The sequence below is a fragment of the Vulpes vulpes genome, chromosome 5, assembly GCF_048418805.1.
Source record: "Vulpes vulpes isolate BD-2025 chromosome 5, VulVul3, whole genome shotgun sequence".
NCBI lineage: Eukaryota > Metazoa > Chordata > Mammalia > Carnivora > Canidae > Vulpes > Vulpes vulpes.
This window is the reverse complement of record NC_132784.1, coordinates 66,146,009-66,173,212: the sequence shown is the minus strand read 5'-3', so window position 1 is coordinate 66,173,212 and position 27,204 is coordinate 66,146,009. Positions and strand designations below refer to the sequence as shown.

At 52.0% G+C, this 27,204-nt stretch overlaps 1 protein-coding gene across 1 annotated transcript; it reads right to left on the bottom strand.

The window, feature by feature from the left end:
• Positions 1-502: 502 nt before the first annotated feature.
• Positions 503-23,748, bottom strand: SYT12 (synaptotagmin 12). The gene is made up of 8 exons (XM_026004321.2): positions 23,084-23,748; positions 16,666-16,722; positions 12,397-12,590; positions 9,196-9,588; positions 5,829-6,044; positions 5,054-5,174; positions 4,057-4,190; positions 503-2,663 (listed from the first exon to the last, which is right to left on the bottom strand). Exons 1-8 carry the CDS (start codon positions 23,565-23,567, stop codon positions 2,490-2,492), a joined length of 1,773 nt encoding a protein of 590 aa, XP_025860106.2. The 5' UTR covers positions 23,568-23,748; the 3' UTR covers positions 503-2,489.
• Positions 23,749-27,204: the final 3,456 nt, after the last annotated feature.

The following is a 27,204-nucleotide window of genomic DNA, read 5'->3' as shown; positions in this document are numbered from 1 at the left end:
CATATCTGCCAAATAGGGGGATGACAACAGTAGGTAGGTAGGGTTTCAGGGTTGCAGGTTGGCATCAAGCCAACTGAACTTGTATGACCCTTCTCCCCTCTTGGCCTTTCTTTTGGCTCCCTTCTTCTCAGCCTCCCCCAAATTCGCTCTAGAGAAGTTGACAAATTGGCTAACTTTATGCCCACTCCTGCCCTTTTGTGTATTGTTTCCTCTTCCAAGAGTGCTATTTTTGGCCTTATCCATCTTTTCCAATCTTATGGTTCTTTTTGCCCTGAAGCCAGCTCAGCGACACCATCCATGGTATCTCCTACTGCCATCCTCTCCACCAGGCCTGGCTCAGGGCCCCTTCTTAGAGCTTCCCAAGCTGTCTGATGGCATTGGTCCATGTGATGGTTTCCCCAGCCAGACAGCGGCTTCCTTTTCCTCTGGGTACCCAGAAGCAGGGCAATCCACTCAGAGCAACCCACACAGAGACCCAAGTCCGTGATTCCTGCAGAAGAGATGAAGGTGATTTGGGGCTGAGCAAGGCTCCCCAGAAGCTCCCTCCTTCCTGCCCCAGCTTTATTTTGGTTCTAGAATAATTCCAGTCAGCAGTCTCTGTCCCTACCACGCCCATCCCAAGTACACAGTCCACATTTCATGCAGTTAGAGGGAGGGAAAGAGGGGGAAGAGAAGGTGGGTGTAAATGGCCTGTATTGCATAGTCACTAGGGTGGAAAGAGTCTGTGGTCTCCTGGGATGCAGAGGCTCACCAGCTGTGCCCATGGACTCTGTGCTGGGGCAGGCAGACCTCCTGGTGCTGGCCACAGGGCTGGGCCACAGCTGTGTCAGGTGGGGAGACACCTCCAGTCCATGACCACCCTGGGCTCTCCCAGCATCAGTGGGGGTAACTGGTTGGGCCTGGGTCTCCAGAGCTCACTGGGGTCAGAAGCAGCCCTCCTGAGAGGCCATGCTCTGACCTGTGGGTGATGGCCCCAGGAAGCAGAGGCTGCTGCATGCCCTCCCCCGCATGAACTGGCACCCACTCCCCAGCTGCCTGCTTCTCCTCCATCTGCTTTTGGCAGATGGGAGCTGCCTTAGCCAGTGACAACTGGAAGATATGCTTGCTCTTCCTCCAGCTGGGGTTGGGTGGTAGCCAAAGCCCTGTAGAGGTGAAACAGTCCAGCCCCTTTGCTCCTGGGCAGGGCCCCTCTGGGATGCTCCTCAGGCCACCAGGCTAGAGCTAGACACTCTGGAAGCCACAGGTTGCTTAGCTTCGGCCCCTGTTCCACGGCTTCCCTCTCTCTCCGACAGTTTTCTCCAGAGGGCTACCAGGCCCCTTCCCCATCAACCCCTTGCCTGAGAACCTCAGGGTCTGCTTCTGGAATTCGACCTAGGACACCCAATGCCACCTCCTTCCCAGTCCGGCATTCAAACCTGCCTCTCTACCCTGCCCTCAATCTGGATGCCCCTTGCCTTCCCCTCACTGCCCCTGTTCTGGCTGGGCCCTTCCTCCAAGGCCCACAAAGGCCTCCCCGACAGACCCCCTGCAGTCTGTGTTCTGGCTGTCCTGCTGCCTGCCAGCTGTCCCTAGACTGAGGCCCCTCTCTTTCCAACAGAGCCTGGCCTGGAGGTACCCAACAAACACCACAGAGCCAATGCCTAATTCAGTTGGGACTGAACACAAGGACCTGGCTTTGGGCCTCTTTGGACCTCTGGGCCTTGCAAGGTTATTGTTCAAGGGAGTAGATTTCATAGAGTGTGACACTGAAGCCAGTGTCCACCTGTAGGCCTCTGCTTCGCCTAGTCTCCTGGTCACTTCTGCCCAGAGAAAGGCCCTCGTGTCCACTGTAGTAGGCTGAGGACAGTCTGTGACAGGGTACTTCATGTCCCTGCCTTGCTTAGGCTGGCTGGCTGGGACACCTCAGGGCATGGCTCTCATCTTGTCCTCATGGCCCCCAGAGCTCTCCCAAGTCTGCATTCAGCACAAAGCAGATCCCCAGGGCGGGGGGGGGGGGGGGGGGGGGGGCGTCTTGTCTTCCAGACATCCTAAGGGTTGCATCCCATTCATGTCATGTCTGCTGGTGTTTAGCACAGTGTCTGGCCCCAATACTCACTCAGTTTCGGTATATGACCCAGCTTAGCACTGGCATCCCAGCAGAGGTGGGGTGTGGAGAGCCCTAAGAGACCAAGCCCCAATGCCCCAGGCCCAGAGACAGGCCTATTGGGAATTTCAAAATGAGAGCACAGTGGGCCAGTGCCAGGGCCTTTCCTGGAGTGTGGCCCAGCCACAGCTGGTCCTCAGTGGGAGGAAGCCCTGGGTCCCTAGACACTTGGCCAGGCCCACTCCTCCACTGCAGTCTGGACAGAAGGACCAAGATGGCTCGTGGGGGCTCCAGTGGGGGACCCCAGCATTCATGGCTCCCGCTGGACTATGGAGGCGCATCAGAGCTGAGCTTGTGCCAGGCCCCAAGACAGCTCTGTGCCCACCCTGGCCCGTTTTGCCAGCTGCTAGTTTCGCCGAACCGGGTGCCACATGGACACAGGCCTGCGCAGTGTGGCCAGCATCTGGTTCCAGTGTGTGGTGCCCATGCCACTGGCTGATGGCCCAATGATGACATGGCCCACGTTGTCCCCTCGGCCGTCGCTGCTGCTCTCAGCCACTGTCACACGGAGAGACAGGTCCTGGGGAGGAAATAACATGGGTACTGGGGACTACACGGGGTGTGCCAGGGGTCCTCCAGGCTGCTGTGTACAAGTGCCAGGCCCCCAGAGGTAGCCGGGTGTGGCCCCCTGAATCCTTATCCCCGCAGGCTTCTGCTGCTGTCTCCCTACAGAGTGACAGCACTGGATTGTCAATTGCAAACACTGGCCTCACCACCTGCCTTGCTATGTGACCTGGGGCAGTGACTTGGGCTGAACTTCCTACCTTAGCTCCCTATCCGTGACTTGGTAATTTAGTTCCTACCTGTTCTGGGAACAAAAGGAGTTAAAATGTGTCAAGTGCTTAGAACAGTGCCTGCACACAGAGCATTTTAGACATCTCATTATTCCTAATATAATCACATGTTAGACTCATGGATGAGGAAGGGAAAGAATGTGCTTGAGATCAAAGTGATTGCACTTCAACTAAAACTCAGCTTGACTTCCCTCTTCCTCCTCCTCCTCCTTTCACCTCCTCGACCTTCTCCCTGGTCCCAAGAGGTCTCCCGCCCTTGGAGGCTGTGGAGCGGTAGCACTATGACCACCCAGGGGAAAGAGGGGACAGATGGACAGTCTGTCCCACAAGGGTGGCAGGACAGGGCAACAACACCCAGAGCCAATCAGAGATGCTGGGATGTTTGTCTGTATTGGAAACTCTCAGTGTGAGGCAGAGTTCTGGGCTTTCAAATTCAGATAGGGTATCAGATTAGGTGGGTTCTGGATAGCCCCATGATTCAGGGGCAGATTTCAGCTCAAGGCACAAAAGGGATTTCTCACTGTCAGGAATGCCCAAGGATGGAAGGAGGTAGTGAGGGGAGGTGGTAAGCTCCCCATCCTCTGAGACATGCCAGTGGGGCCACTGGTGTGTTACAGGCCACATCCTCTGTTACCCCCCATGCTTGGTCTGTGATATCTGTGCCAGGAAGGGGGGGTTTGCCTGGGGCCCATGACTTTTGGAAAGCCATGCAAGTGTGGGGAGCTCAACAGAGCCTCTGCAGGTAGAGTCTCCGGAGATTTAGGGCCAGAACTATGGGTCCTTGGGTTAGCCCTGGCTCACCTCCTGGCCTTTGTAGCTCCTTCTAGTGGGAACTGTCTTCTCCCAGATCTCGGCTTAGCTCAGCCCTCCTGCAAAAGCCTCTGCTGACCGCCAAAGTCAGGCATGCTCTTGGTGGATCAGGATTGCCTGGGGACTTTCTACCTGTCCCTTGTGAGCACCACGGAAGCAGCACTCACCCTAGGGCTGGTACCTAGTGGGTGTTCCGTAAATACCTCTCCACTAGAAAAGTCAGGGCTTAAGGCAAACCATTGCCACCTGTGGGAGCCCTGAGAAGTGAGGCCAGAGTGGCTCCAGGCCCCTGAGCCATGTCTCCCTCACCTGGAGCACGATGGCTGGGACAGAGAAGATCATGGCCTCATTGAACACCGGGTTGGGGTCATCCCTCTTCACGGCTGTCTTCTTTTTGCTCATCTTCCTCCCATCCTGAAGCAGGTACACCTTGACGAAGGGGTCTGTGGGCCGGTGAGAGGTGGGGGTCAGGGTCAGTGCCACCCTCCCTTGCCATAGCCCTGCCCAGCCCTAGTGGCCTGCCAGCTCCAAATGCCTCCCACCTTCACCGCTGCTGTCATCCTCTGCCATCCTGCCAGGGGGCCTTTATTTCTCTCCTATTTTACAGATGAGAAAACTGAGGCTCACATATGAGTCAGGAGAAGAGGTGGGCTTTGGGCTTGGGCAGCCTGCCTCCTGGCCCACACACACAGTCCCTTCCTGTGGTGCTTGTCGGTGCCAGCAGACCCATCACTTCTCATTCTATAATGAGCACAGACGTCAGCCCTGAGTCACCCCCTGCACCCGCTCAATGGAGCATGACTCTGAAATAACAAGTCCCTCTCTGCTTGTCATCCTCCGCCCACTGGGTGTCTTTGCTATACCTGCCTGGACCCTGGGTGCCCCCCAGGCTCCCAGTAGGTCAGGTGCCCTGGCACTCTGTTTTCAGGTCTGCTCCTGTTAGACTGGGGGCATCAGGTCCTGCCTGGCACCCACGCCATTCTGGTCACCCTGTTTGGGATCTGGGATGTAGTCCAACTCCTGGGAATAGAGCCTCCGCCATGAATTCTAGTTCTGGGAAGTGGGTGTCCACCTTGGTTTCTTCCCAGTGCCTCAGCCTTCTGCTCTCAGACATCGTCTGTCCCTCACAGGGGTTCCCTGCCACCCTCTGCTGCTCTCAACTTCTCCACTGTGCATGGCTCCTGAGCTCAGCCAAGGCTGGGGGTGAGGGGCCTAGTGCCATGCTTCCAGATGCCCCCGGCTTTAGCAACTGGGCCACAGCTCCCAGCAGTCACGTGAAGGAGCCAGGCCTCCAGCAGGGCCTTACCTGCTGTGGTCTTGTCATTGGTCCAGATGAGATTCTTGGCTTTCACCACCACCACAGTGAGGCGCTCAGCTGTAGGGAGGTAGCTAAGGGAGAGCAGGATCTCGCCCACAGCGTCCGCAGCCTGGAGGACATGTGAGCAGCTCAGAGGGCTTCTGCCCCCTGGACTTGAGGGGCCCAGGGAAAGGCAGAAGCTTCCTTCTCCACCCAGTAGCTGTTTCTCTTGCCCTGACACCAGCACCAGGCTGGTGGGATTGAGAAAGGAACACTACTCCCCCATTCCATGAGGTGTGCACCATCCCTCCCTCCTACCAGGTGTGGGTCCTTGGAAGGAGGATCTGAGGTGGCCTGTCAAATGTAGCAACAAAATGCTGTTAGGGTCCCTTACTCCAGTCCAGGGAAAACATCCATGGTAGCAGCACATCGAGGTCCAAGTGGACTAGGACTGGTAGATCATTTGCTTAATTAACAGTGATGCTCCCCAAGCACTGCTATACTTAGAAAGGTGAGCTGCAGCTCAGCCTCTGAGATAACTCCCTTTACTGCCAGAGTACTTCCCCAACAGAAACCCTCTAGGAGCAGAGCTTCTGAAGTTTTGGTGGTGGGAGCGGTAGAGGAGCAGTGAACAGTAGTTGGAACATTTTTATTTCCTGTGGTAAACTGAGTTCCCTTGACCGTGGCTCAGGCCATGTCAGGGTTTAAGCTGCTGTGGAGGACAGTGGAGTCCCCTAGCCCCTGAGAGGTATGTATGTGACCCTGTCCTCATGGGTGCACTGACCTTGTTCTGGTCTTGTAAGTAGAGCCAGCCGCCAAAGGGCTGCAGCGGGAGGTCCAGCACAGAAAGTTTCAGCTCCACCACCCCTGTGCTGACGTTCCGCTCATCCTCATCAATGCCAAACACAGAGAACCGCAGGCTCTTCTCCTCCAGGGCCACAGGGTCCAGGGGGATGGAGAACTTCTCATCGAAGAAGATGGAATACGCATTCCTCTGGATCTGCAGAGAGAGAGGGACGTGGTGTGCCACCCTCCCTGGGGTGGCAGCCAGGGACTCATGGGGCCATGGTGGAGAGAGAGCGCTGTCCAGTCTGGAGGCCTGGCTGAGAGTCCTGGCTCTGCTGCCCCCACAACCTCAATGCCAATTCTTCCTTTGCCGGCTCAGCCTTGAGGACTCTTTTTTTTTTTTTTTTTTTTTTTTAAGTAGGCTCCATGCCCACCGTGGGGCTTGAACTTGAGACCCTGAGATCAAGAGTCATGTGCTCTACCGACTGAGCCAGCTTCCTCTCAGTGGTGGCCAATCTGGTGGCCTGGCATTTGAAACTTCTATAATCTGATACCAATTCCCACCCTCAGTGCCCATGGCTCCGTAGAACTTTCGTGATGTCCTGGCCGAACCGGTCTCCTTCTTGTGTGTGTTCACGTCCAGCTGTGAGCCAGGCATGAAGCAAGTATAGGTAATCATAGGGTTGGGAGCTGCTGATGCCCCAGCCCCCGCAGAGCCTGGCCCAGGATGGTCTGAATGCTGTGGGGTGGACACACTGATGGAGTGACGAGGCAAGGCTGGGCAGACTCTGCTTCCAAGTCCAGTCCTGCCTGGTGGGCGCCTCTGGCCTCTTCCCAGGAAGCCGTGGGCAGGCCCCCTGGAAAGGTGCACTGGCGGGCACGCCCCCCCTTCCGTTGGGGGCTGCTTTAGTCACTGCCTGGCAATATTTAGACAGGAGCTCTCCATCCCTGGCACCTTGCCTGAAGCCGGGGGGGCGTGCGGGGAGATGCCCAGCCTGGGGCAGCCACCTACTTGCTGGGATTAGCTGGGCAGTGATGCTAAGATGCCTGCTTTCTTGGGAATAAATCCGCCAACACCTCCAGGCTCATTGAAGCACACTCTTTGGTCACTGCCTGATTGTGGCAAGGCGTCTCTTCCACAGCTCCCTGGGAGCGACGTTCCCCACCCAGTTCCCTGCTTCAAGGACTCCTTCTCCTGTGGAATAAAGTCTACCCCCTGATCTTGACCTTGGCATTCAGGGTTCTCATGATCCTCCAGGCCCATCTCTCCCTCCACTTTGCTGTCCCTTGCCCACAGGGGCTTGGGCTCCCTGACCATCCACACTCTCTGTATGTTGTGCTTTATGAGCACATGGATGGAGGAAAATGGGAACCCCAGAACCAAGTCCTGGATCTCCTGCTCACTTGCTGGGATTGTGTTGGGCAAAGCACCTTCCTGAGCCTCTTCATCTGTAAGATGCCCTCGGTCCATCCCACTGGGGCTAATGAGAGGATCACAGATTATGGACTCTGTGAACCAGGTTCTCAGCATACATAAGGTTGTTGTGGTTCCTGTCTATAATGTCCCTCCTCAAGGAAGGTGTCCAGAACCACCCAGGATCTTCTAGGCAGTCCAGGGCATAGGCAGTGTGGATCCAGGCTCAATAGGGACACTTCATGGTCCAGAGATACAACCTAATTGAGTGCTTACCAGGGACGGGGCTGAGGACTTTGCATATATATTTTTAAGATTTTATTTATTTATCTGAGCAAGATAAAGAGAGAGAGCATGAGTGGGGGGGTAGGTCAGGAGAACCAGACCCCCTGCTGAACAGGGAGCCCAACATGGGGCCCCATCCCAGGACGCTGGGATCATGAACTGAGCTGAAGGCAGATGCTTGACTGATAGAGGCACCCAGGCGCCCCAGGACTTTGCATATATTATTATATCCCCTCCTCAAGGATTATGGTGCCCATTTGACAGATGGGGAAACCTTCTCCCGACAGAGAGCTTACATGACTTATCCAAGGTCATGCTGCTAGGAAGTGGGAAACTGATATTTGAATCCAGACAGTGAGGTTTTAGGGTCCTGAGCCTCATCCCCCACTGGACTGCTTTTCTTGGGCCCACATGCACCAGTCTATGGTCAGTTGCTGACCATCCTAGAGTAAGGGGGACCGAGAGGGTCAGAGAGGGATGACAGTGTCCACCACTGAGGGTCAGCCAATTTCAGCATGGTAAGAGTGATTCGACACAGGTGGGTTTCTGAGGAGTCAGAAACTGCTTGGTCCTGCAGGCCCTCAGGCTCCTCCTGCTCCAGTAAGAGGCCACAGGGTGTCAAACTTGTCTGCTTCAGAGAACCCCCAGTTATGGCATCTGGACCCCTTTCCCCCCTAATCCAGCCTGGAGGAAAGTGTGTCTCTTGAAGGTTCTGTTCCCTCTTGGCAAGCTAGAGGGATCTGCAAGGAATAGCCTGACGTGGGAGGGTGCTAGGTGTCTCCCCTTGCCCTCCCCACCCTACTCTTGACCCCAGGGACTGACCTCCATTGGCTGACTAACAGGCTCCCTTGGCCTCTGGCTTCTGGTAGAGTCAGACTGTGTGGGTCACTCAAGAGAAACCAGAGGTAGAGGGAGCTGGGGTGCTTATTCCCTAGGTCCTTTTCTGCAGTACTGCTGTAGTCTGACTACATCATGTCCTTTGACCAAAAGGCACAGCATTTATTAAGGTGGCCTCTCCACATGCCTCTCTCCTTTTAGGTCCAGTAGCCTCCTCTTCCCCTTATCCCTTCAGAAGAGGGTGCCACTCCATCTCTGAGGTCGCCCTACATCCCGCCATTGTTTTCTTTTTTAAAAAAATATTTATTTTAGAGAGAGAGAGAGAGAGGGTGAAAGTGGGGGGAGAGGCAGAGAGAGATAGAGAATCTCAAGCAGACTCTTCCCTGAGCATGGAGCCCAACATGGGTCTCGATCCCAGGACCCCAAGATCATGACCTGAGCCAAAATCAAGAGTCAGATGCTTAATTACCTGAGCCACTCAGGCGCCCCTTACCCACACCACCCACACCATTGTCAACAGTCCTGTTATTAAGATCTTCCCAAATTAACCAACCTGAATGTGTCATCCCCTTCTTGCCAGGACCCTCAGTTGACCCAGAGGATAGGTGGAAATGGACAATTACCCCACCCTGGGTTCACATTGTAGGGTTGCCCAGAACTTCGCATGATGTGGCTCCTAGGGTTGGTGGCACCTTGTCCTCTGGGATTAGCATCCAAAGCTGCCCTGCAGCACCCTCCTTACATCCAGCCTGGCCCTGCAGACCCACTTGCCTGCCTGGGGAGGACTCCTGAGAGCCCAGAGCACATCCCTGCCCCGGCCCCCACTTACCCGGGAGATGCCCACAATCTGCTCATCCGGCAGCAGGCTGACACGCATGAAGCAGGACTCGAAGCCAGCTTCTTCCCGCTCCAGGAGGTCCTTGCCCTGCAGCACGGCCACGTGGAGGGTGTGGGAGGCCGCATCGTAGTCCATGCTCACCTCCACCTGGCCCAGCGTGAAGTCCTGCCCGAAGGTGTTGCTCACAGAGGAGATGGAGTTCAGGGAGTCCGCCGACTGGGACTTGTGGAGGGTCCCAAAGGGGGCCAGGTCCAGCTCCCGACCCATCAGCTCCAGGGGCCCCAGCTCACTGATGCTCTCAAAGGTGTCCTCAATGCTGAGGCTGCCTTTGCGACTGTGTGGTCCCCGTGTGCTGGCCCGCTGGGTGTTCCAGGCAGGCACCCTCTGGGGGTGAGAGAAAGGGACACGAGAGCATCGCAAGTGCATGGCCTTGTGAGTCCTGTTCATTCAAGGCACCTCTAGTTCCTCTTTCACAGAAACAGTGTATATGCCTTAGTTAGGAAGTTCCTTATTTTTGTTTGTTTTTGTCTTTTTAAAAGATTTATTTATGTTCTTGAGAGAGAGGAGGAGAGAGAGGAGAGCACAAGTAGGGGGAGGAGCAGAGGGAGAGAACATCTAAGCAGACTCCCAGTGAATGTGGAGCCCACTGCGGACCTCCATCTCTTGACCCATGGGACCAGGACCTGGGCCAAAACCAAGAGTCCAATGCGCAACCGACTGAGCCACCCAGGAGCCGTAGGAAAGTCCTGTTTACTTTTATTTTATTTTTTAAGATTTTATTTATTTATTCATGAAAGACACATACAGAGAGAGAGAGGCAGAGACATAGGCAGAGGGAGAAGCAGGCTCCCTGTAGGGAGCCCGATGTGGGACTCGATCCCAGGACCCAGGGATCATGCCCTGAGCTGAAGGCAGACGCTCAACCACTGAGCCACCCAGGGACCCCAGGAAGGTCCTTGCTTAATGCTATTTTATGTTACTCCGTTTTCTCTCCCTAACCACAAGGAAAGAATGTCTCAAACATTGTCTCAAAATGTTTAGTGACATGGACTGAATTCCATACATAAAAATGTTCACTACAGTGATGTCTATTAAAAGGGAAAGTAGGGCAGCCCTGGTGGCTTAGTGGTTTAGTGCCACCTTCGGCCTGGGGCATGATCCTGGGGACCTGAGATTGGGTCCTGAGTCAGGCTCCTTGCATGGAGCCTGCTTCTCCCTCTGCCTGTGTCTCTGCCTCTCTCTCTCTCTCTCTCTGTGCGTGTCTCTAATAAATAAATAAAATCTTTTTTAAAAGGGGGGGGGAGTAGTTAACAATCTAAGTTTCCAGCAGAAGGGGAACGGGTAAGAATACTTGAGTAGAGCTCCTCGACAGAGGACTGAGCAGCCTTGAGGAATGTTTACCAAAATATTTACACAAGTAGAAGTTTTCCATGCTGGGTAACATGTGCCCTAATATTCAAGATTTTCTCCAAATTGACCTCAGGATTTGAGAAAACAAAAGCCTTTGTACCAGAAGCATCTATCATGCTGCCACACTGTCTTCATTACCATACTTTTTAAGGGGGCCGCAATCTGTCATCAAGTGGATTGGGGTGATTTACTTTACTATCCCCCTCCACTGTTGGACATTTATGTTGTTTCTTACTTTTCATAAATATAAATAACACAACATCAAATAGCTTTCTTAAAATCCTAGCTCTGAGAATATGGTCCTTTTGAAAGCTGTTGACGCACGTTGCCAAAATGCTCTTTGGAAAAGTTATGCCTATTTACAGTCCCCCCAACAGAATGGGAGATAGTCCCCCCTACACCCCAAATGAGTGAGCGTGTGGGGCCCCTACTGGTAACTGATTCTGGCTGTGCTCTCTGGAATGCTAAATGATGTTAGAAAAATTCTCTGCCAAGTGTCTAACGATGAAACATTCAGTATTATATATTTAGAGCCCTAAAAATGTTCGTACTCCCTGATATAGTAATTCCACATCTGGGCATCCACTCAAAGTATATAATCCCAAATGAAGACAAAGTTTTACATATAAAACATTCACTGCATTATTTATAATGGCATTTAGTAAATCATGGCACATACATAAAAAGGAATCTGTCACAGCCATTAAAATGATGTTTCTGGGGCACCTGGGTGGCTCAGTCAATTAAGCGTCTGACTCTTGGTTTTGACTCAGGTCATGATCTCAGGGTCGTGAGATCAAGCTCTGAATCAGGCTCTGTGCTCACCACAGAGTCTGCTTAAGATTCTCTCTCCCTGGGGTGCCTGGGTGGTTCAGTTGGTTAAGCGTCTGCCTTCAGCTCAGGTCATAATCCCAGCATCCTGGGATCGAGAGGGAGTCTGCTTCTCCCTCTCCCTCTGCCTCTTTTCTGCTTGTGTTCTCTCTCTCTCTCTCTCTCAAATGAATAAAATCTTTAAAAAATTTTTTTTATTTATTCATGAGAAAAATACAAAGAGAGGCAGAGACAGGCAGAGGGAGAAGCAGACTCCTCATGGAGAGCCTGATGCAGGACTTGATCCCAGGACCCGGGGAGCATGACTTGAGCTAAAGGCAGATACTCAACCACTGAGCCACCCAGGTGCCCCTCAAATGAATAAAATCTTTAAAAAAATATATTAGATATTAAAACACATCATGCCAAGTAAGTGAGAGAAGCTAGACTTTCCCTCTCCCTCTACCTCCCCCCCACTCCCTGTCCCACCCCAAAGTAAATGAATAAATCTTAGAAAAAATGATGTTTTATGATGGGGGCTCAACAATATAGGAAAATGCTTTAGCTGTGAGATAAAAAGGGCAGGGTATAAAATTTTACATAGAAATGACACTCATAAAAAAACTATGCATGGAAAAAGGACTGGAAGATAGATTAAAAGCATTGGAAAGAAATCAATCAAAATGTAAGTAGTTAAAATACAGTTAACAGTATTAATACAGCCTCTGGGTAGTGGCATCTGAGGAGAGGATTCTTTTATTTGTATTTTCCTGTATTTTTCACAGGATGGTTTTTAAAACTGAAAACCTTCATTTTCTCACCAAGTATTCACCTGTTTCACAGCACTGGGCTATGTTGGAGACATGGAGGAGCACAAGGGTCCTGTTCACAGCAAGAAGTTAACCAAGAGAGAGCAAGGGAATACAGAGGGTTGGTCGGGGAGAGGCCATCTCCAAAGAGTGGAAGCCTCACCTTCTGCTTGGCCTCTGCGTAGGTCTCCCCATATTTCTGCTGGAGGTATCTGTAGTCGTAGTTTGGGAATGGGGATGGGCTGGGGAAGTTCCCCGATGTCCAGAGCTTCCACAGGCTCACAGCTGCAATTCCCAGCAGTGCCAGGGCCCCAGCAGTGTAGACACCCACCTCCCAGCCAGGAGGGCTCTTGATTACTGCAAGGCAAGGGCAGCCTGTCATTAGTAGGCTCTAAGGTCCCTCAGTAGTTATAGACTCCCACCCAAGAAGCAGGTAGTTCAGCACTGACTTATTTACTCATGAACAAATATTTACTGAGTAGCTATTATGCGCCAGGCTCAGTGCTAGGTGCTAGGGGATCCAGCATTGAATACGACATATGTACCCTGGGATTTCTGTTTCTATCCCCTTTTCTACAAAAGCATACATTTCTACCAGAATAGGATGGTGGTGGGGACACTTGGCTAGATCAGATGAAGAGCTGTGAAAATGGTTAAACAAATAGGGTTATGCTTCCCTCTTTTGAATTCTCTGTCATTATACCTTCAAAAGATCTCTTCCTTCCAGATAAACAAAACAACTTTTTGAGGTCTGGGGGAAAAAAAGGAAGGGAGTTTGGGGAGAAAAAGAAATGACATCGTTTTTGCCTCAACCTGATCTAGAACAAACCAATGTCCATCAACTGATGGGTGGATAAATAAAATGTAGACCATTCATACAATGTAATATAATTTGGCAACATAAAGATACTGGTACATGTTACATGGTACACAGATGAACTTGAACACATCATGCCAAGTAAGTGAGAGAAGCCAGACACCCAAACCCACATCATATGATTCTATTTATATGAAACATCTAGAATAGGCAAATCTATACAGATAGAAAGTTGATTAGCGATTGTCTGGGGCTGGGGGGAATTAGGGGGCAATGCAGAATACAGGTTATTTGGAGGATAATGAATACATATATATTCTTAACGTCAATAGTGTTGATGGGTACAAAATATCTTAAATCCACTGAACTGTATGCCTTAAGTGGGTAAATTGTACGGTATGTGAATTTTATCTCAGAAGTCTGAGCCAGAGATAAGAGGTAGTTTTTACACTGTGCAGGGCTTGGGGACAAATCCAGATGCTCACATGCTTTCTCTCCAATGATAAGTAAAGAACTTTCCCTATCTGAGCCTCACTGTCCCTAGACATGTTAATTAACTGTCCCCTCAACTGTGTTGGGTGAGCTCTCACCTAGCAGAAGTGACCTTCTGTTGGTAAATATAATTCTCTAGACCTTTCTCAGTGCTGCCTCTATACCCAATTCAAATGGGAAAACTGAGATACACAAAGGATAAAGACCTTGTCCAAGGTCACAGAGCCAGGAAGGGGTGATACTGGGTTTCCAACTCTGGCAGCCAGACCTCAGACCAAGCTGGAGTAACCACTACCCCACCTAGCCTCCACTCAGTACAGTTCCACAGAAGCTGGGTGGAAAGGGGTGAGGAGGGCACTTTAGGGGTAGAGATTTATCACTGCACATCTGTTGAACACCTACTATGTACATGCACCCTGGTGAAGGAGTCAGGCCCAGGCCCGCTCCCTATCCTTAAGTAGCTCACAGTCTAGGGATGAAGTGAATAGGCAAATAGGTAGGTAAAACAGAGTGATGAGAACAGTCCAGGAGGGTTTCCTGGAGGAGAGACATCTGAACTGAGATACAAAGGAGGAGCAAAACATGTGCCAGGACAAGGAACCAAGGACAAGGAGTCTAGGGCAAGAAGAGGAAGGGTTGTACAAAGCCCGGAGCACTCAGAGTGTCCAGTGGGAGAGATGGAGTGGGGCATTTGGGTCTGGGGAGCTCCTTGCCACCACTCCCCCAAAGCGGGGTTGCAAAGGTATCATGAAGCAGTGGCAGCCCCTCTGGCAATGGGAGACCTCAACCTGCCCCAGCTCTCCTGAGCCCAGACAACTCTAGCCAGAATCCACAACACTAACTCACTCCAGAGAAGGGCAGGGCTCAGCCCATAGCCCTGGCATTTAGCCAGCACTAAGTACCCTATGAGGTCCCTATCTCCATTTGTTAGAGGAGGAGAGCTGAGGCTGGGAGAGGCTAGAGAGCATGCCCAGCCATTGGCCCAAGGCCACAGGGTAAGAAATGCAGAGCCTGGCTGCCATCTAGCCAGCCTGAGCTTGAGCCTCCTCGTCCGGAGAATGGAGATGACCACACATCCCCCACCAGCAGTCCCGCCCTGGAGAATTTATCTTGCGGAAAAAATTCCAGGAAGTTTTATATCTGGTGTGAGTCACTGAGGCTGTATTTATAACAGCAGAAATCTGGAAACAGCCTAAAGGGGTCAGTGGGTGCAGGTGGTGCTGATTCGGAAGGGAATATCACTAGCCTTTGATAATTGAGGTCATTAGGATGTCACTGTGGCAAAGCAGGAAAACATTTTGGGCATTGTTAAAAGGAAAAAAGAAAAGAAAGAATCCACAGCATGGTATAACCATACAACTTTAACATAAAAATCACAGCCTCTGGACAAGGGCTGGGCGGGACCAGGGACGAATGGGAAATTGGGATGGAGGGGCTGTGAGCAAACCCTGTTTTCTCCTGACCTCTGTTGACAGAATGTAATTTGTGAGTTAAACCAAAACCACAACAGAGATGTACAGAGGGCCCCAGGCAAGCCCTGCCGAGGCAGGAAAGTTCTGAGAGTCTGGTGGCCTGGGAATTAAGGGGTGGCCTGGGAATGGGCCTGGTAAACTGCAGTGTGAGTTGCACATACGAGGGGCCCCGGCCAGGATGCATCTCTGCTGGCTCCCAGCAGGGCTTGCCTGGGTGGTCACAGGGATGGGCCAGTGGGTGGGCATGGGGTCTGAGGTCCCAGCAGATGATGGGCAACGCAATGTGGCACAGCAGAGTCAGGCTCTCCGAAGAGTGAGGATCCCAGGGGGTGCTGAGGCACTGAAGCCAGAGTCCTGGCTGGCAGAAAAAAAGGGGGCACGAGAGGAAAAGCCTCAGGAAAGTGACACAAAATGATGACTATTAATGCTCATTCATTTATTCATTTTATTGACTACCAGACTCAGGTGGTATGGGAAGAATTCCCAAGGGAAGTGAAGTCTCAGCTGGGGCCAGAAATGAGAAGGAGGAGGAGGCGGTGGAGTAAAGGAGGCTTCCTTTACTGTTTACTATTTGCCAGGCCCCATTCCAGCACTTGACTGTATATTAACCACTGAGCCCTCGGAAGCTGAGGGACAGAGGAGATACTCGCTGACAGTCTAGCTCCAGATCTACGCCTAGGACTTCCACACCAGTCTCGAGGGCTTAGCCACGCAGAGGCAGGGAAGGACTCTGGGCAAAGGAAAGGGCATGCACAATGGTTTGAGTTGGCACTTTTTGGAAGTTCCGTCACTCAATCTTCCCAGAGATTCCACCGCCCCCGTTTCGCAGATGAGTAAGTGGAAGCCCAGAGAGGTTTCATCATTTGTCCAAGGCCATTTCATAGATCCTGGACCAAGGCCTGTGGGCCTGTGAGTGAAAAGTGAGACTCCCTGGCTGGGGGCTGGGAAAGGTGGTCCCTGGCCCACCCTTCAGCTCAGCCCTGGGCTGGTGGGGGGCTGTGCTAGGGGAGCAGCTGGAATGATGGGGAGCACTGGCCTGGGAGTCGAGAGACCTGGGTTCACGTCCTGTGCTGAGCCCCCATTCTCCCATCTGTAATTGGGGAGGGGAACCTATGAGACAAGAGGGCAAGTATATTTCAGATCCGACAACACCCACCATTAGGTGGAGAGTGGTTACTCTCGCAGTTCCCAAGCTCAGCGCCCCCCAGGGCACACATGGGGAAGGTCAGAGCTGCTTCCCAGGTATTTGCCATCTGGGGACTGGGCCATCTCTGAGCTTATTGTCCCGTGGCTCTGACATCAACCTTCCTGGGGCTCTTCTCACTTGGCTACTTGACAAGCTCCAGGAATGGCCTCTTGTAAAGTGGATTCCATTCATGGTTCCTCCTTAGGGGGCAGTCAGACATGAGCCTCCTGGGGGACCCCTTCGGTCAACTGTAGGGAGGTGGTTCCACAGGAAAGAGCCACTGGAGCAGAAGGATGAAGAGACCTCAGACTGGTCCCAGCCTGGTGTCTCCAAGGCTGTGTGGTCTTGGGCAAGCCACTTTCCTTACTGGTAAAATAGGGTACTTACTGGCATCCTACTGATGCCCCCCCTACCCCAGGCCTGGTGGGAGGGTCTGTGAGATGACACACTTCTGCTGGGACTCACCGCTTAGCTGGTATTCTGACACATCCATGGCCATGATGCCCGCTGCAGCAGCTGGCCCTGGAACGGAAAAGAGTCAGCAGAGAGGGCTCTGGAGGGCCACCAACCCTCATCCTACTCCTTGACCTTCCTGATGCCCAGGGGCCAGTCCAGAGCTCACATTTACCTGTGAGGAGAGCTCAGCTAAAGGTAGGTGGCTTTTAAATTACTTTTAAAGAAATTTTGTTTATTTGAGAGAGAGAAAGAGCACAAGAAGGGGGAGGGTCAGAGGGAGAAGCAGACTTCCCACTGAGGGGGGGGGGGGGCTGATGTAGGACTCAGTCCTGGGACCCCAGGATCATGACCTGAGCTGAAGGCAGACACTAAACCAACTGAGCCACCCAGGCACCCTTTAAATGGCATTTAAAAAAAAAATGGTGAAAAAAAAAAGGTGTTTAAAGCTCTTTTCAACCACCCTAAGACCACCTTAATTTCTATGGTGCTAGATAAAACACAGGATGCCCAGTGACATTTGAATTTGATTCGTTTTTAGTACAAGTATGTCCCAAATAGTGTATGGGACATGTTTATACTAAAAAAAAAAAAAAAAATCATTGTTTGTCTGAAACTTGAAAGTTCCTGGGCATCCTGCATTTACATTTGCTAAATCTGGCACCCCTACCTCATTTCCATCCTACCAACATCCTACAGACAAGAATTCTTTGATTCTTTGCGATTCATTACCATGGGACCTTGGGGTGTTTGCTAAGCCTCACTTCATGAGCTTTTGTTCTAATTGCAAAGGAAAGGCTGCATTTCTGCAATATCCTATTACCAGGCCTTTCACTGCTCAGGATGGTTTCCTTCTCACCCCACCCTCCAATTCCAAGTTTTATGAATGCTGAAGGTCTGATTCAGTTTTTCTAGAAAGGTCTGGGAGTCATACAAGCCATTACCTGAACCCAGGTGACTACTCATAGTTTTATTGTTGCTGAGAAGTAAATTTGTCTCACAGACATGCGCTAAGGGAATGGAAAAGGGAGACTGGGATAACCCTATCTGCCTCAGCTCCAGGGACACAGGAGGACAGGATAGCCAGCGCCCCTACAGGGGTGGCTGCAAACAGATCAGGGTGTAAACTGCAGAGTGCTTGCCCACCCAAGGGTTGCTGCTTTTCTGTTCCCGAAGGAATGCCAACCTAGCATTGCTGGATCTTCTGGTTTTAAGATTTTATTTTTAAAATATTTAAACAACCTCTATAGGCGCTCAAACCTACAACCCTGAGATCAAGAGCTGCATGTTCTAGGGACTGAGCCAGCCAGATGCCCCAATCTTCTGGCAGTTTATTTTATCTATTTACATATCTTCTAGCTTTTTATTTTTTTTAAAGATTTTATTTATTTATTCATGAGAGATACACACACAGAGAGGGAGAGAGAGAGAGAGAGAGAGAGGCAGAGACACAGGCAGAGGGAGAAGCAGGCTCCATGCAGGGAGCCCGACGTGGGACTCGATCCCAGGTCTCCAGGATCAGGCCCTGGGCTGAGGTGGCACTAAACTGCTGAGCCACCCGGGCTGCCCTCTTCTAGCTTTTTAAAGAAAAGCCAGATACCTGGATTTTGTAATGTACAATTTCTTGATTTTTATTTATTTTTAAAAATATATGTAAATATATTTTAAATATTTTATTTATTCATGAGAGGCAGAGATACAGGCAGAGGGAGAAGCAGGCTCTCCATGGGGAGCCTGATGTGGGACTTGATCCCAGGACCCGGGATCATGCCCTGAGCCAAAGGCAGATTCTCAATCACTGAGCCATCCAGGTGCCCAGTTTCTTGATTTTTTTAAAAAATATTTTATTTATTTATTCATGAGGGACACACACAGAGAGAGGCAGAGACACAGGCAGAGGGAAAAGCAGGCTCCCTGCAGGGAGCCCGACGTGGGACTCGATCCCAGGACTCCGGGATCATGCCCTGAGCCAAAGGCAGACGCTCAACCACTGAGCCACCCAGGTTTCCCCAGTTTCTTGATTTTTAAATGTTGTAACCAATTCACAAAAAATGTAAACACTGTTTAGGCACAGGGTAAAAAGCTCCTGGACTGTGGCTTGGCTAACTTGTTCACAACCCTTGAAGTATTCTATGGGCTCCCTTGGGGACTGGGGTCAAATCAGAGGGTAAAGATTTTCCTGAATCCTGGGGTTCTCTCCAATCTGTGGCTCTAGAGCTGAGAAGTTAGGGCAGGAGACCTTGAGAAATGGCAGGTCAGAGCCCTGGGGCAAAGCTGTTGGTGGTCAGCTATCCTGATGATGATCCTCTGAGATGTTGGTCTTTCATGGTGATGGAAGGGAGATGCTAACTAGGGAGGCTTCACCTATGCTGACTAGGATGGGAAGCTCATTCCTGTGACCCTGGGCTGCAGATCTTTTATGACAGTTAGCTTTGCTGAGCACTCCTTATGCCTGAGAGTGTGAGTCTAAGCATTCTGCATATATATTACCTCATTTAATCCTCTAACGACCCCAGGAGGTAGGTACTATTATCATTTTTGGCTTGCAGAGGAGAGTCTTGAGGCCCAAAGGTAAAATCATATGTCCCAGGCCACACAGCTAAGAAACCAGTCTACTCAGGCCATCTGGCTCCACACTCCTAACTTCTGTGCTTTACTGCAGACGGGCATATGGTTTCAAAACTTTCCTAAGATCATGTAGGCCAAATTGGTCCCTGTGGACAAGTCCAAGGTGGCCCTAGTTCCTGGCAGAACAGGGTCTGGACACACTAACACACACGTTAAGGTGAACACAAATGTCACAGCCTACCTCTGCCTTGCTGGGAATCCAATAATGCCATCAGCTTTCTTTCCTGCTCACTTGGCACAAGCTGACTTCCAGAATGAGGCTGCACTGGGACAGCCAGTGCCAACAGCACACTGGCGTGGGCTGGGTACACCCCTATGGCAAGCACACATGGTATAGGACGGAACCCAATGTCTGCCATATCAGACCTAGAGCCGTTGAGGGGCCCCCAGCCCTCTGAGGCTGGTTCAGCTCAGACCCCAGACTATCACACTGCACACTTTCCCCACACCCCTCATTATAATCCCCCTAGGAGCTGTGATTTCTGTGAGCCTGTGAATGACTCTAGGCACACCCAAGCTCCAAGTTCTGGGAGTGATCCCCAGAGAAGTGGCAGAAACCAGACCATGTCTGCCTGAATGGAGGGAGGAGAAAACTGGGGCAGGGAAGGGGAAAGGTAGCCTAAGCACAGCTCTGAATCCCAGATCTGCACCCTCACTAGCTCTGAGCCTCAGTTACCCATCTGTAAAATGGGGCTCATGACTGCCTTAGCAGGGCGCCAGGAGGGTAGAATAAGAAGTAAGTGCAGTCTGACTTGGTAAATATTAGCTGCTGTGATTACTGGCCTGACAATCAGCCCAAGGGTGCTCTAACTAACCCCTAGGTTGAGCAGAATTGTGTGGGCAGCACTGCCAGCCTGCAGATATGTTTTGACTTAAATTAAAGGGAGTTGCCAACAGTTAAAAATTGGGAAATTTCCCATTAAAAATAGATTTCTTAAAAAAAAAACAAAAAAGCCGTATTTACAGCTTTGCTTTAAAAGTTAGAAGATCTGGGGGATAGTGGGTCTGTCTTCCCACACCCCTGCAAAAATAGCCAAATCTGGAAACTGAAGAGGTTCTGTCCCTTTGGACAGGGCATTTGTTCTTCAGGCCTGGTGCCTCCCATCCCTCCATTCACTTTCAGAACCTCCTGGTCCCTGGAGCATCTCCATTCATAAGCCTGGTAAGCAGGCTTTAGGATGAGCTATGAGAGGTTTGGAAAGGTAAAGTCACACAGCCAACAGTGGTAGAGCTGGTCCTAGCAGCCATGCCTCCTGCCTGGTCCAGTGTCTTCCATTCATAGCCACAGCCCCCGAGAATTTCATGTGCATCTTCTCCATCACCTTCCCCAAGACTACAATGGGGGCACATTCTATTATTAACCTCACTCCATAGAGGAAGAAAATGAGGCTCAGAGAAAGGCAGTGAAGTTGTCCAAGGTTATCCAACCAGTAAGCAAGGAGCTGAGACTGAGCTAGAGCTGGCTCTGCAGCAAGTGCCCTTCTTAATGGCTTTACTCACTATCCCTGAGACCCCCTGACTCCATCTCATTGACTACAATTCAGCAGGCTCCCACTGCCAGCCTGGAGGTCCACCAGGGAGAGAGGCTGTGGCTTCAGTTTGCAACCGGATGCTGACAAGGCACATTGGGAGGCCAGTGCAGCCTATGAGTAGAGGTTCCCTGAGCTTCTGACACACAGGAATGAGCCAGAGCTGCCGCAAACTCACACTCGAGCTCCTCAATCCATGTCCCCTTCTCTGGCATCCTTTCCCATCCAGTCTATTCATTCTGGCCCCAAACCCCAGAACCTGAAACTGCATGGAGCTTGCTCATTTGAAACAGCTCTAGGTTCAAATCCAGACTTAATTATACCTACCTGGCAATACCTACCTACTGTTGTAAGCATTACACACAATATATGCTAAATGCTCAGCATGGTGCCAAGCTTGGACTAGGCACACAATACAGACATGATGCTTGACTGGATAAATGGGTCCCCATTTTATAGATGAGGGAGCCAGAGCCCCAGGTCACTCAGTATTTGAGTAGCAAACTGGGATTGGCGCCAGGGTATGATGGATCTGGGCCTGGGCTCTTGGCCATGATGCCACCTCCTGACCAGGCCTTTCGGGGGTGGAGGTGGGTGGGAAGAACTGTCACTGGCCTTGCTGGAATCTGACCACAGTGGAGGCCCCCTCCTGAGCTAATCAGAGAAATGGCTTTCCAGGAATTTTGTGCCTCTTCAGGGGAAAGGGGCCCTGTATCTCTGCTCCCCCGACCCCATTTCCTTGCTCACTGTGTCCCCATATCACATCTGTGGCCAGCAAGGTGTCCACTGTCCACCCCCCTCACCCTGCGGTCATCAGGTGATAGGAAGGATTAGGGTGTGGGTACAGGGCAGTCCCTGACCTCCCAGGCTGTGAACCTCTTTAGGATTTTTAGGTTTGGAATCTTTTTCAAGTGCTCTCCTCCAATCCCTGAAATTACCATATTCTGCTACCATCCCCCTAAAGCCACAGAAACCACAGTACAGGCTAGCTAGGGTGGTGGTGGCTGCTGTTTACTGGGCACCTACCATAGGCCAGGCACTGTACCAAGGACTCGTCATCTTTTATTTCATCAGGTTTTCCCTGCTACTCTCTGAGGGGGGGCTGCTACTCTGCCTATTGTATTGGTAAAAAACCAACCAAACAGACAAACAAACTGATGTGCAGGAAATGACTTGCCCAGGGTCACCAGAGCTGACAAGAGGCAGAGTCCAAGCTTGCACCCTGGACTGGGAACCTCTATTCTCCCAAGCCAGGGGAAGGTTTTGGATTTTAGAATGGGGAGGTGGGGGGCTTGGGTACTTGTCTTGGGTACCCTTCTCCAGACTGGCTGAGTTTACTTGGCTAGAACTCTTGTTGGTTCTGAGCCTCAGTTTCTCCATTTCTAGTAAGAAGCACAACTGCTACTGCTCTCCAAACCTGTCTCCCCCACCATCCCTCCAGCTTGGAGAAGGGACTGACATTCCTAGATGAAGGTTTCCAAGTCACTCTGGGGTGGCCTCACTGGCTGAGGAGGGGGGCACACAGATGTTCTGCAGCCCTGGAAGAGGGGTCACTAGGATGGCTGGTTCAGGGCTCTTCCACCCACAGCCCTGGCTCCAAATCCCCATGTTCCCCATTCCCACCCTCCCCTTGTCAGCCCAAGTCTACAGTCCGAGGCTGAGACCGGGCAAGCTTCCTCTTCCAAAGAGCAGAGGTATCAAAGGTTCCCAGGAGCCCCTGGAAAGCCCCACGCCCAGGCCAGTGACACTGGACGGGGCTGAGGATCCTTTCCCCGAGCTCCCGGGGCCTCCCAGCGATGGGGTGCGACATGCGTCTCCGGATTGGATCAGGTTGGAGCGTTTCCTGAAGACCCAGCGCCCCTGCCACGGGAACCCTCAGGGTATATGGGGACCAGAGTGTGGGGGACTGACCTGGAAGGGTCGGAAAGGGTGTGAGGTGGGGCAGGGGCAGTGGGGACAGTCGGGATGCTGAGTGTGAAAGTGAGGGGCGCTCGGGTAGCGCGGGCGCCGGGGAGGCGTGTAAATGGCCGGGTGAGTCGCGTGTGTGCACACGCGGGACGGGCGCGTGGGGCGCGAGGCGATGCGCAGTGCGCGGAGTGGCCGGGCCGGGGAAGGGCGTCCTGCGTGTTGTGCCCGGCGTACGCGTGCAAACCAGGCGCGGGTGTGCAGAGCGCGCGGAGGCCGGGGTCCGGGGAGCTGGGAGGGGGCGCTACGTGCGCCTGTGCGCGGGACCGGTTCCCGGGGCTGCGCGGGGGCGGCCGGGTGCTACTCACCCAGGCTCCGCGGAGGGGCCGCCTCTCCGCTCCGGCTCTGGCTCCCGGCTCTGGCTCCCGGCTCCCGGCTCCCGGCTCCCGGCTCCCGGCCGGTCTCCTGCAGCGCGCACGCACCGGCGCCTCGCCCTGCCGTCGCCAGCAACGCCACCTCTGCAGTGTCGCCCGGCGGCCGCCTCGGAGAAGCGCGGCGCGGGCCGGGGGCTCGGCCGGGCCGGGGCGGCAGAATGGAGCTGCGCCGCAGTCCGGGCACGCTCCCAGGAGCCCGCCGCGCGCTCCCTCGCGCTCGCCCGCCCCCCTCCCGCTCTCTCTTTAATTTAAAGTGACAACCCCGAGCGCTCTCTCCGCTCCCGGGAGCCACGCGCCGCTTCCGCTGTCTGAGCCCAAGAGCCAAAGCGCACCCCGCAGTCCCGGAAAGCCGTCCGAGGCCGAGCCCAGCCCCACAGTCCCAGGTCGGGGGACGAGGGTGGGGTGGGGATGGGCTCATCAGGGGTTCTGAGAGGCGGGCGGAGCACTGGACGCAGAGTCCGCAGGCCCGTGTTCTAGCTTCAGCCTGCAGGTTATCCTCTTCCCTTCTGGGCTTCAGTTTCTTTTTCTGTAAAACGGGCCTGATACTGCGGACCTCCTGGAAACCGGTGAGAAAGCAGGTGGAACAGCAGGAGGTTTCCCCCTCTCTGAATGAATAATTACCTCTCCCACCATAATTGGGCTTTTGGCCAGGCCAACATTATCTCAATAAATCCTCACAACGACCCAATGGGGTCGTGGTCACACCATTTTTTGCATAGAGAAACAAGCCTCAGTGAGGTGCAGTGACCTTCCCAAGGTCACAGAGCCAAAGATCAGAGCCAAGACTTGAACCTACGTCTGTGCAACTTCAAAGCCCATGCTCTTAACCTCTTAGAGGTCGTGCTTTCTCTCCCAAAGGGATGAATGAATCATTCAGGAGATATTTATGACGCCCCCGCTGGACTCTAGGCAGAGTGCCAGGTGTGGGCGATCCTCCATGTTCCCGGAACAGGGGGACAGGTCCCACCCTAGCTTCACAGTCTGGCAGGGAGGCACACACGCTTCAGGAGGGGCTGGTGTGTGTGTAGGAAGATACCACCTGCTGTGGGCACAGCGATCACGAGAACAGGCCTGCTGTGAACCTGGGAACTCCTTTAGGAGGACTTGGAGAATCTGGGATGAGGTGAAGAGGGGAGAGGATCGCAAGTGGCAGAGAAGTGTGTAAAGACAGCAGTGGGGAACCCTGGGTGGCGCAGCGGTTTGGCGCCTGCCTTTGGCCCAGGGCGCGATCCTGGAGACCCGGGATCGAATCCCACATCGGGCTCCCGGTGCATGGAGCCTGCTTCTCCTTCCGCCTATGTCTCTTGCCTCTCTCTCTCTCTCTCTCTCTCTCTCTCTCTGTGACTATCATAAATAAATAAAAAATTAAAAAAAATAATTAAAAAAAAGGCAGCAGTGGTTCTTGGATCATCTACCCTCTGGGCCTTCGGAACTGAGAGCAACCTGTGGGCACTGCCTTCTCAGTAGGAGCTGGGTCTGTGCTAGCTTTGTGGGGAGGGTACATTTCATTAGCCTAGAAGGCCTGACCCTAGGGAGCCAGGGATGCAGTTTCACTCGCACCCAGAGGGGGCGCCCTCGCTTTCCACTTATTTTCTGGCTCTGTAAGAAAACGGAGGAAGGGAATTCATTATGAGCCTTGGAGGTAGGGCCTGGGCACTGGGCTGTGGGCTCTCACTGCCACTTCTCATTTAACTGGATCTTCACAGCCACCTGCAGCTTTGGAATGATTGAGCCCATTTTCCATGCGAGGACACCAAAGCCAGAAGAATGGCAGGGAGTGGTGAGTTAAGATACACCATCAGCACATAAAAGGGCAACTTTGATGTGGGCTTCTATGGGAGCTGCAGAAAGCTGAAGTCAAGGCTCATCTAGTTCTGGTGTCACCGCCCCAGGCTGATGCAGGAACTGGAATGAGCTTGAAAGGAGATCTTGTAGATTTCATGTAAAAAAAACCCCTATGTGAACAGAAAAGCGGGAGCCTGGTGCTCCAGTGTCAGGAACTACAACAGTCAGGTATGTAAATGCATCAGGCATGATGCATGGCATCGTGTCACATGGCAGATGCACAGCAAAGGGAGAGAAAAAAGTACTACCTGCAACAAGGGGGATGAATAAATACCACCAGGGTATGGTGAATGGTGCTTATAAGTGTTGAGTGAAAGAAGCCAGACCAGAAGAACACGTGCTGTATGATTCCATGTATAGAAAGTTCAAAAAAACAGGCAAAACTCTCTGTTGTTATCAGTCAGAATGGTACTTACCATGGGGGTGGTTGGGGGAGGGGAGGGATTCTGGGGTGCTGCTCATGTCCTGGCTTTAATCTCAGCATTGGCTCCTAGGTGTGTTCACTTTATGAAAATTCCCAGAATCTTACAATTTGTATGAGTTTCTGCACACACGACCTGCTTCTGTACATAAAAACAGAGGCTGCCCACCATACTGGAATAAAAGCCAAACTCCTTTCTGTGGTCCATACGGCCCTGCTGGCTGCTCTAACCTGCCATGCCATCCTCCTCCTCACCCCTCCCATCTCCCACCTCATAGGCCTTCTGGTGTTCCTGACACCTGCCAAGTCATTTTCCACCTCAGGGATTCTGACTTGCTGGTCCCTCTGCCTGGAAAGCACTTTCCCTGCTCTTGCCAAGGCTGCTTCCTCTATTCCCCTAAACATCACCCTGAAGCAGTCACCGAGAGGCCCTTCTGACTACCCCACAGAGAGTCCTCCACCCACAGCATGTCGTTTATTTCCTTAAAACACCAGCTATAATCTGCAATTATATTTGTATAATTTGTATAAAATTGTACAAATTGTATATTAGTATATTTGTATAAAATTGTATAACCAGCTATAATCTTTTATTTATTTGTTTACAGTTAATTTTCTGTGTCCCCCACTAGATTAATAATCACAAACACATGGCACACTTACTATTTGCCAAGTGCTCTTCTAACATTATATTAAGGCACTGAGTCCCCACCCTAACCCCATGGGGTTATATTATTCTTAGGCCTATTTTACAGTTGAGGCAACTGGGACTCAGAGAGGTTATGTAATTTGCTCATGGCCACACAGCTGAAAAGTGGCAAAGCCGGGGTTTGAACCCAGGCAACCTGGCTCCAGAGTCTCTGCTTTAATTCTACACCTTGACAATTTTGCCTATCTTCTTCCTTATAGCCTATCTGGTACAGTGCCTGGCACATAGCAGGTACTCAATAAATGTTTGTTATGTAAATAAATCACAGCTCTTCAGACTCCCTCCCACCCCTACCCCAGAAGCCAAGGGCACCTCAGAAGAAACTTCCAGTTCTACCTGTGAGTTCTGGAAAGTTCTCTGTGCTTGGTCTCAGTTATCCCACCCCCTTCCATAACCTGGGATCATCGGCCCCAAAATGACCAACTGTTGTGAGGATTACGTGGTGTAACAGCCAAGAAAGAACTTTGCACAAAGTCAAGCATTATATGAATTCCAGTTCTGTATTATTACTTCAAAGAAAATGTGGGGGGCAGGCAGGTAATAGTAGCAGTTCTTACCTGCTGAGGGCTTGCTGTATGCAAGCATGTACATGTGATCATTTAATGCCCCCCCAGCCTTGTGGGGTTCATCCCCATTTTATAGATGAAGGCATTGAGCTCAGGAGGGAAGCCACCTGCCCATAGTGGGAATTTAAGTTCACATCTGCCTGGCCTCAGAGCTCAGGCCCAGGGGCGTTAAGGCTGAGCCTCTCCGAAGATGAAGGAGTCAGGCCATCAGAGATAACAGGTCTCAAGATGAAGGGCACAGAGCAGCCCACCAGGGCATGGACAATGTAGAGGTGCTGGGGTCCCTGCCAGAGCCCCCCAGATTGGTTGGCTGGATTCATGCCTCTTCTTTTCTTTTCTTTTCTTTTCTTTTCTTTTCTTTTCTTTTCTTTTCTTTTCTTTTCTTTTTTTTAGGTAAAGATTTTATTTATTCATTCATGAGAGACAGAGAGAGAGAGAGGCATAGACATAGGCAGAGGCAGAGGGAGAAGCAGGCTCCATGCAGGAAGCCTGATGCTGGACTCGATCCCGGGTC